Raw genomic sequence first — 10,128 nt, forward strand, 5'->3', positions numbered from 1 at the left:
TTTAGCTGCAGCGCGTGACCTCCAGGGCCGGCTGGGCTGGCGGGTGTGCTGCGACACCTGCCTGCCTGCTCTTTATTTGCAGAAATGGAGGTGTCCTGGTTTGTGCGTGTGGACTTGTTTCCCCTGGTGTGTCTGCATTTAATAACCTGGGTGTGCTGCTCCTGCTCCGGCTGGCCCGGGGCTTCCCACGATTTCGCGGTGTGCTGGGGTGGTGCTGGGATTGCACTCCTGGAGAAGCTGCAGGGGCTCTGCCCCAGGCAGGCGAGCCCCAACCAGACCAGCTGCTGCCCTGCTCAACCCTCCGCAGGTCCAGCCCTGTGCTGCCGGTAGCCCTGCCCGCTTCACTGCTGTGCCCTGGCTGCTGCTGGCAAGGGCATTGCCTGCCCTTTTCAGCTTAGGACAGGGTATCATGTTTTAAGTTTGTTGATTATAAGTACCTGCTAGCCAGGGCTCTTAAAGCCCAGCCGCGCTCTGAGCATGTGTTTTGGGACAGCCTTATGAGGCCAGTGCGCTGGTGAGTCCGAGTGCTCACCTCTCGGATCAGCTCTCCTGGAGGCGGACCATCCGGGACACTGGTGCCGTGCCAGCCTTGTGAGCAGGGCTCGAGCCGTGCTGTTGCATGTCAGGGAGAGGGGATGCAGCCATCTGCTTTCAGCTGAGGTAATACTTTGTCCTTTGCAGATATTTGAACCCCAACTGAGTCATCGCCAACTTGGTTCAAGATGCCACCGGCCATCGGAGGCCCTGTGGGATACACTCCTCCTGAAGGAGGATGGGGATGGGCTGTGGTCATCGGAGCCTTCATCTCCATTGGGTTTTCCTATGCCTTCCCCAAATCCATCACCGTGTTCTTCAAAGAGATTGAGGTCATCTTCAACGCGTCCAGCAGCAAAGTCTCATGGATCTCTTCCATCATGCTGGCTGTTATGTATGCAGGAGGTAAGTGGGCTGGAGGCAGCAGTGCTCGTGCATTGCAGTATAGGATGCAGCTCTTCTGCTGGGTCTGATGATTCACACCTTGCTGTAGTGATGACAACCAAAACTGCCAAAAGTTGGAATTCTCTCCTTACATCAGAGCAAAACTTCCCTTAGTAAGTTTGCTTGAAGGAGGTTGCTCAAAAAGTTCTATTTAATGCCCAGAACGCAAAAACTGGGTTAATCTGTCCTCCTCTGCAAAGCTGTAAGTAAAATCTTTCCGGGGAATTACGACTTGTGTAATTCTGCCCTTGTCCTTGTTACAGTACACTGCGGATGCTGTGTCTGCTTCCAGCGCCTGCCTGAAGGCCAGGGGAGCAGCTGTGCCACGTGTAGGAGCTGCACTCAGGGGTCTCTTTCTTTTAGATAAGACATCGATTTTTTTTTCCTTTTTTTAATCCAGCAAACAGTGGCTGTATCTAGGGATCTGTTCCCAGTTTCTGATCAGTTCCAATGGCTCAGCTGTGCTCTGGAGTGCACTGAAACCTGGCGCTGCCTGTTCTTCCTCGCTGGTGCCGAGCAGCGCTGTAGGCAGCTTATGCTGTTTGAGGGTGGCAGCGTGCACTGGAAGTACAGAGACATGAGCAGAATAAAGCTAAACTACTTAAACTGAAGCAGCTCCCTTCCCCCATCGCTCAGAAACTGCTTTTTGAAGTCTTTTAATCCCCACGCTGTCTGCTTTATGCTTGTCTTTAACTGGCGAGGAGCAGGCGGAGCGTTCCCTGCGGGGCGATGTGCTCCCGGCCCTCGCCTCGCTGGTCTCCAAACCCCGGTGTCTCATACCTGCCTGCAAATGCAGCTTTGCACTGGGTTGCTCAGCTGAAAGAAAATCTTATTGGGACCCTGCTGTTGTGTCCACTTCAGAGGCAAATTGGAGCTTGTACCGCTGCCATCCCCAGCTGGCGAACTGCCCACATCCTTGCTGCATTTGTGCATCGAAAGGAGCTGACGTCAGCACCCGGCTAAGCACGAGGCTTTTCCTTTGGGGGAACAGGCTCTGCTTTGTCCTCGCTCAGCTAGCGAAGCGACCAGCACATTTCCCTGCTCTGATGTTATAACAAGCTTGTAAACCATGTAACTGCCTTAATGAGACTCAATCTGGGCCATTCCTCCTCTCCTCGTAGCTCAGAGCTGGTTCCTCTGGCTGCCCCGGAGGCGGCACTGCCTGGAGCTGCACAGTAGCTGGGGTGAGAGCTCCCTCCTCCAGTCCTGGGGTTGTCCCCCTGTTCCCCTCCCTCCACACTGACACTGTCTCTCCCACTCCCCTTGAACTGTTGCCATTAAATCCCAGCAGCTTGCTGGTCTTGAACCACTTGCCTGTAAGCCGTTGGCAGGGATGCCAGATCTGCCCAGGTGCATCCCCTGGCTGCCAGAGCACAGGAACATGCTGCTGCCCTACTCACTTGTTCAGGACTCCTGCAGCCTGAGCCCAGACCCTTTTGCAGGGTCTGAATCGTGCTGGAGCGGTCACAGTGTGCATGCTATTCTCCCCGTCCCCCAGAGCACCTTCCTGCAGGAACTGCGCACTAGCTTGGAGGCAAAAAAAGTAGCTCATGCTCTGGCAAAACATCCTGGGCTGATGCTATCTTGCAGAGCTGGGGTAGCTCCTGTCCCGGGCAGGGCTGGGGGTGGTGGAGCAGCATGTCCTGCAGCCCCACGCAGCCGTCCCATGCGGTCACCATCAGGGTACGTGGGTGTAATGATCTCAAATGCCCCTTTCTCAGCTCCACATTAGGATTAGGGAGGACTCTGGTTCCATTACTTACACTTTTTTCATAGCATAAATAATCAAAATGTTAGCTGATCGCTAACATGTGGTCAGAAGTGCTTCATGTGAATCTATAAAATAGGAGTGGGTGTGAATGCTTCTTTTTTCTTTTAATTAAAAAAAAATAAAGAGGGGGGAATTGCCACCAGGGTACATGGTGCCGCCTAGCTGGGCGGCTTCCTGCTAGCTGCCCTTGGAGCCTGCCGCTCCTGGCTGGATTTCCCGGAGCAAAGGCTGCTGCTAACTTTAGACTCTGTCCAGGAGCATCACGTTTGCTGAGTTCAAGGTACAGGTTTTGCAAAGTGCTGAGTGTTCTGTGGGGAAGCGTGTGGGGCTTGGGGTGATGTGACAGCCCCTGGGTGCTGCTGCCACTTCTCACGGGAGCAGGGCCATGGCCCCTTCCCAACTGCTGGTGGCCTCAGGTCGGAGCCGCTGGCGTGGGCTGCTCTGGCTGGCACGTAGGTACCGTGTCAGCTGCGGAGAGCAGGATGCGGCGGGGCTGGGGGCAGCCTCTGCAGTAGCAGGGCTTCTGTAACCTTCTCCGGGCTTTGTTTAAACTGGGCAAAAAGGTCAAGTAGCGTCTGAGGACTCATGAATAACATGTTGACAACCTTGCTATCTGTTAATGGCAAAACTAGGTCTGTTAATATTCAATGGATGTTCATTCAGTTTATTTAAATACATTTTAGTATCTGTAGAGCATGCTTCACAGTATCTAATCACTGTTTGCTTTGGATTAAAGCTCCTGATAATGAAGCACTTAAAAGGCAGGTGTGCAGAGCAATTGGGCTCTTCCTACCGTAGGGGTAGCAGTGAAAACAGAAGCACTCCTTCTCCCTGGGGCTACCTGGGGCGGCACGGTGCTGCTCCTCCTGCAAGCCCTCGGGGAGCTTCGCCTGTGCCCATTGAAGCTGTTTATTCAGCTTTGTCTGGTCTCCATCAGAAACATCCCGCTGGAGATGGGCAGTTGCTGTAAACTTGCTTTGCTGCTGAGACCCCAGCCCATGGTGGGCGGGTGGGCAGGGCAGAGCCCCCAGCCCAGAGCAGAGCACTGTGTGGGGCAGGTGGCTTCACCCTGTCCCAAACCCCTGTCCCTGGGGGGTGGCTGATGCCCTGGCAGCTCCCGGCTTAGCCCACAGAAGGCGGCTTGCTCAGAGAAGTCACAGATTTCTGCAGCCATGAACAGCCTCTGGCACTCAGCAGAAGCTGCAGCATGCCGGCGCTGGCTGGAGGCTCACTTCTCCAGCTGGGGTCCTGCGTGTGCTCTAACCAAATGTCACTCTTATCTCCAGCTGTCTCTGAACCTCCTGTCCTTTCCCCTTAACCCAATTCCCTTGCTGGGTGAAGTGTCACTGTGTGAAAGCTGGAATCCTGTGGCAATAAACCTCCTGTGTGCTTGTGTGCATCTGTCTTGTCTCTCGTGCAAAGATAACTCATCTCTGGGCATATCTCCTTCGACTTTCTAGGTCCCATCAGCAGCATCCTGGTGAACAAATACGGCAGCCGGCCCATCATGATCGCTGGCGGCTGCCTCTCTGGGTGTGGGTTGATTGCAGCCTCTTTCTGCAACACAGTGGAGGAGCTCTACTTCTGCGTTGGGGTTGTAGGGGGTAAGTGATGGTTCTGACCTAACGGGGCTGCAATGGAGGTAAGTCCTCTCCTGAGGCAGCAAGAGGAGCAACTTAAACCTAATAATTATTAAGGAATGTCTATGATGAATTTGCGTAAATCCTGATTCCTGTTACATATTCTAGTAAGAGATGGCCCTGGTGACATAATGTGGGACGACCGTACTAGTGACTGTACACAGGACTAGTGTTTGGTACTGAGAATAGAGAGCATCTGTTGTTCCTGCCCCAGGCTGGGGTTGTGCCCCGCCAGTTGACCTAAGGTTTGTCATGAGCTGGGGCAGTTCTCCCCTTCTGGCTCCCGAATTCCTGCACGCAGCTTTGCTGCTGCCCTGGCACCTCCTCCCAAGTCGGCAGTGGGGGGCCAAGTGCTGCTCATGCAATTGGGAAGTTAGTACAGCCAAAGTGGAGCTGTGAAACCCCCAGAACTGAAACTCCGCTCTCCCACTCATTCCACCAGCCCTTCTGCTGGTGCTGCTGGCTTGTGGGGGGTGGTTGAACTCTGAGCCCCTCGTCTCTCCTCTCCTTCAGGCCTTGGACTCGCGTTTAACTTGAACCCAGCCTTAACCATGATTGGCAAGTACTTCTTCAAGAAGCGTCCCCTGGCTAACGGGCTGGCAATGGCAGGCAGCCCTGTGTTCCTCTCCACCCTGGCGCCCGTGAACCAGCTCTTCTTTGGCATATTTGGCTGGCGTGGCAGCTTCCTCATCCTCGGCGGTCTCTTGCTGAACTGCTGCGTCGCTGGATCCCTGATGCGGCCCATAGGTCCCAAGCCAGATCAGCTGAAGAAAGAGGCTGCTAAGGAGGTGCTGCAGGAAGCTGGGAAGGCAGTGAAAAAGGACGATGGTGACCCCAGCACAGACCTCATCGTCGGGAAGACCAAGAAACAGAAGAGCACGTTTTTCCAGACAATCAACAAGTTCTTGGACCTGTCCCTGTTCACACACAGGGGCTTCCTGCTCTATCTGTCGGGCAATGTGATCATGTTCTTCGGGCTGTTCACTCCCTTGGTCTTTCTCAGCAATTATGCAAAGAGCAAGAAGATTGCTAACGAGTCTGCAGCCTTCCTGCTCTCCATCCTGGCCTTCGTAGACATGGTGGCCAGACCTTCTATGGGACTGGTAGCAAACACCAAGTGGATCAGACCCAGAGTCCAGTATTTCTTTGCCATCTCTGTGATTTACAATGGGGTGTGCCACCTCTTGGCTCCCATGTCCACCACCTATGCCGGCTTCTGCATTTATGCCGGCTTCTTCGGCTTTGCCTTCGGCTGGCTGAGCTCAGTCCTGTTTGAGAACCTGATGGACCTGGTGGGAGCACAGCGGGTCTCCCGTGCTGTCCGCCCGTGCTGTCGGCCTGGTGGCCATTGTGGAGTGCTGCCCCGTGCTTCTGGGACCCCCTCTGCTAGGTAGGGTGTGCTATGCCCAGGGAGCCCTGCCTGTCCTGCCCAGCCTCGCTGAGCAGTGGCGGGTCGCCTCGAGCTGTGGGCAGCCCTCAGCAGTGGGGCAGGGGTGAGGGGGGCGAGCACCAGCCCTGAGGCTGCCCCAGCATCTGAGGGATGGCTGAGGAAGTGGGGGCTGAGCCCCTGGCACAGGGTGGGGGAGCAGGGGCTGGAGGGATAAAGGCCTGAAGCTGAGGGTGATGGGCTTGGGCTGCTCTTGGGAAGATCTCCACAACCTGGAGCAGTTCTGGGGGGTATCTTGCTAAGCTGTGCCCTCTCTGTCCCTCAGGGAAGCTCAACGACATGTACGGTGACTACAAGTACACGTACTGGGCCTGCGGGGTCATCCTCATTGTCTCAGGGATCTACCTCTTCATCGGGATGGGCATCAACTACCGCCTGGTGGCAAAGGAGCAGAAGGCGGAGGAGAAGGCGAGGAACGAAGGGAAGGAGGAGGAGACCAATGTCGACGAAGCTGAGAAGCAGAAAGAGGCAAACAATGACGTGGCCCCCTCGCCTCAGAAGAGTGCAGAGGATGGTGTCAAAGAGGAGGAGAGCCACATGTGAGGGACCGGTCTCAATCCCGGAGTGTTGGGGAAGTGCTGCTGCCCTGGCGCGGTGGCTGGGGCAGTGCTCCGCTGGCGCTGGGCAGCTGTGAGAAGTGTTTAAACCAGGTGTTCATTTTTAACCAGGCTCTGAATTGTCTTTCCATCTGTGTTCAACAAAGGTAACAGGGTTACACACGCAGTATCCTCGTGTGTCGGGGGACAGGGGGGCTTTTTATAGTCTGGCTTTTTAACAGTAACATGAATGTACTAATATGTGCCTTACAGTCTTCATACCTAGCTGAATCTGGACGAGCCTTAACTCTAAACCGTGCTTTAGCTCTGTATTCTGCTCGGGGGGTGTGTGTGTGTATGCGTGTGTTTTGGGGAGTTTTGTTGTTAAAAAGCCATAAAAAGCAGGATACTGGATTTGTTGAAGCACAATGGGCTTCAGGACTGGCCCCAGATGAATACTGCTTCACACGCTTCTTACTGCAGGCCCTCCACGGAGGGGGAGATCCGGGCATGGGGTAGGGTGGTCTTTGGCTCCTGTGCCGGGTGCCTCCTGGCTCTGTAGGTGGTCTTTAGGTATGTTTTGAAAACACTTTAGCTACTGTAGTTCTTTAAAATCCCTCTTTTGTAGTTGTGTTCTCACGGGATATTCGGGTTGGAGAAAGATGGCTGCGGTTCGGGTTGGGCTGTCTTGCCTGCTCCGGGGCTGTGGCAGCCCCTGTGCACCTGGCCCCTGCAGCCGAGCCCTCTTGGGGAGCGCTGGGGTCCCCCCCTGCCCCCCAACTCTGCCCTGGCGGTGCCTCTTCCCAGCCCGATGCTGGGTGATGTGAAACGGGTGCGAACACAGGGGCTCGGCTGGCAGTGCCAGGTCAGGGTGCTGGCCTCGGTCCCCCTGCGGGGTGGGCTTCCACCGGGGCATCCCTGTGCTGATCGGTCCCACCCAGATGGGCGTTTTGGGTGCCTGACCCCAGGCAGAGCGGAGGGGCTGGGTGGGGCAGGTGGAGATGGTACATCCCTGAGACAGGCCTTCTGCTTTCGCTCTTTTATCTCTTAGAGAAACCTCTTTTACTTGCTTCTGTTCAACTGAGATCTTAAGGCGGTGGATGCCTAACCACTCGCATCTAGGACACGTAAGGGGGAGGAAAGAATTTGTACGTATTTATTTTTTATTTTTTAGTGTTGGAAAATATCTCAACGTACGTGGAGCAGGTTAATGGCTCTCAAGTTCTAGTAAATGTTGATCAGAAATCAATGTAAGAGGCTGAGGTTTGGGTTGGTTTTTTTTTTTTCAAATAAACTTGTTTTTTTTACAATTTACCCATCAAATGTTGACCTTCTTTCCTAGAGTCACACTTCTGTGTGCCAGACAACATATATTTTGGGTCAGTTTTGGGGAGAGGCGAGTGGGGCTGTGGCAGAGCCTGGGTCTCCACCCACTGCTCGAGCACCCCAAGGCTCCTGCTGAGCAGGTCCCACCCCACCGACTGTGGAAGCTGCTCCCCATCGAGATGCCCTGCCCCTTCCCTCTGCAAGAGGAGGCTTTGGCTGGGGTTTGGGATGGCCACAGCCGAGTCTCCCCACGCACTCTGGTTTTAGAAACATTTCTGTTCCCCTGCCTGTCTTTACAGGATGCCTGTGAAAGCCTTGAGAATCCCCCTTTATTGCAAGGGGGATGGACACACACACTTAAATGTCTGTTTCGTGAGTGACAGGCAGACTTTCCTGCTGTCTGTCCCCACTGCCTCCCTCCGTGAGCTGAGCAGGGCCACTGCTGTGTGCATCCAAGGGGCCTCCTGCCTGCGGGCCTGGCACTGATGGCGGCTGAAACCAAATGAGGGGGTAAATGAAAGTCTTCCTGCCTGAGCTGCGCCGGGGTCCCCGAGCCCCTGGCAGGGTCAAGCCCTGCACTGCAGCCGCTCTCCTTGTGCTCCCTTGGCTGCGAGGCCACTTCAGGCTTCATTTCGGTCCAAACCTCACAGACAGCAGGCCAGGGTGTTTTCATACTGTAGAGTAACTTTATAAAGCCAACAGTATTTTGTACAAAAGGGTTTTGTTGTACAGTGCTGAGCTGTGATACTGTAAAGCCAAGTAACTGTATTTTCATAAATGGCGTGTCTAGCTGCAGTAACGGGTTCACATTGCAATAAATCAACCCTGAGGAGCTGCCCCTGGCGTCCCTGTTTTTGTAGGTACAGACAAGCTGCCAGCCCCCCTCCCTCCCCTCCCGTCCGCGTGTGGGTTGGTGTTCACTGGGGCCGAGTCTCCCCGACGGGCAGCTCCCTTGGCTGCTCTGGGCAGGGGGCTGTGGTGGCAGGGGCTGCCGAGCGCTGCTGACGCCTGTGTTGAGAGGAGCCTCCGTCCTCTGCAGTGAGAAATCCTCAGCCCCAGCCTCTGCTTTCCCAGTGCCTGACCTCCCCTGGGCAGGGGCTCTCCTGCCTACTCTGGGCTGTGGTACCCCTGCAGCTGACACAGGGGTTACCCTAACCAGGGCTGCCTGGGAGAGGGCTTGCGCAACCAGGGCAGGGCGCCAACCCCGTTTCTGAGGAAAAAAATGTTTAAATAATTTCCTGCTGCTTGGACTTGGCTGGCTGGGAACACTTCAGTAGTAAATCCGCGGTTGTTTTCTAAGGGTGGCCTCCATGCCCTGCCCCGCTGTGCTGTCTAGAGCTGGGCGTCAGCCCTGTCTTGGCTCCATGCCCTGTCTGGGACCTCCTGTGGGTCTGCTCCTAGGATCCACTGCTGTGGAAGTGCAGGTGAAGGAGGAAGGCGTGCGTGGGTTTGGGAGGAGAAGTTTGCTCTTGCCCTGTATTAGGCTATAAAGTGACTCAGGCTAAAGTCATATAATTGCCTTGCTTGTAAGGGCAGAGCACGGGGGCCCGTGCTGCATGCTGTAGCAGGGCTGGCATTGCAGCAGGGTGCAGGCTCTGCCCTGTGGCAAGCCTTTCCTCCCGCGGCAGCCTGGCCGGGCAGGGGCTGTCTCTGTGCCTGGTTCCTCCCTCGTGGCTCAGCTCGCAGAAGGAGCAGGGCTATATTTAGTCACGTTGTTTCTGTAACCAAAGGTATCTGCAGCGCTGGGAAGTACAAGAGCGGTGCTCGGTACCCAGAGTCCCTCACTGTTACCTACCCATAAAACAGGAGCTAAAATAATCCATGGGGCGCGGTGTAACTGGTGGCAGCCCTGGCTTTTGCCATGGTGGTGGATGCTCAAACCGGCCCTCGGTCCCTTCAGGGAGGTGCCGCTCTGTGAGAGCCTGTGTCACAGGGACATCCCTGCGGGCTGAACCCGGGGACTGCCTAACCACAGCAGCCTGGGACCTGCTGAGATGGTACCTCTGCAAAGAGCCACAGAAAGCCCGTGGGGACATGGTGCTTCCTCATTCCCCAGGCCAAGAGGTCCTGGCAGCAGTGGCCAAGCAGTGTGGGCATTGCTGGCAAGCCCCTGCTGATTGCAGCGCTGTGGAGCCAGCCCCCGTGAGTGATTGCACAGATTTCCTTTGTGTGCTCTGTCAGGCTGCCTTCCTTCCTCCTGGGGGTAGCAAAATAAAATTCTCTTCATAGCGGGCAGAATTGAGGAAATACTTGGGAACTAATTCCCATGCAGTTTGTTTTCCCAAACATCTGAGGTTGCCAGCCAGAAATGCTCGGCAGCAGCTGGGGGGGGAATCCCAGAGGAGCGGGCGGTCGCTCCAGCCGCCGTCCGGGAACAGCTACCAGCTGCCGACCGCTGGTGGCAGCCCCCGCCGGCTGGTGGTGTTGGCG

At 55.5% G+C, this 10,128-nt stretch overlaps 1 protein-coding gene across 1 annotated transcript in view; it reads left to right on the top strand.

The window, feature by feature from the left end:
- SLC16A1 (solute carrier family 16 (monocarboxylate transporter), member 1) overlaps positions 1-8,534 on the top strand; it is a 16,306-nt gene extending 7,772 nt beyond the window's left edge. The window contains 5 exon segments of the mRNA XM_009331934.1: positions 682-939; positions 4,210-4,353; positions 4,903-5,702; positions 5,704-5,779; positions 6,102-8,534. Coding sequence (XP_009330209.1) covers positions 723-939; positions 4,210-4,353; positions 4,903-5,702; positions 5,704-5,779; positions 6,102-6,379 — 1,515 coding nt within the window. The 5' untranslated portion in view covers positions 682-722 and the 3' untranslated portion in view covers positions 6,380-8,534.
- Positions 8,535-10,128: the final 1,594 nt, after the last annotated feature.

The sequence above is a fragment of the Pygoscelis adeliae genome, unplaced genomic scaffold, assembly GCF_000699105.1.
Source record: "Pygoscelis adeliae isolate BGI_AS28 unplaced genomic scaffold, ASM69910v1 Scaffold189, whole genome shotgun sequence".
Classification (NCBI taxonomy): domain Eukaryota; kingdom Metazoa; phylum Chordata; class Aves; order Sphenisciformes; family Spheniscidae; genus Pygoscelis; species Pygoscelis adeliae.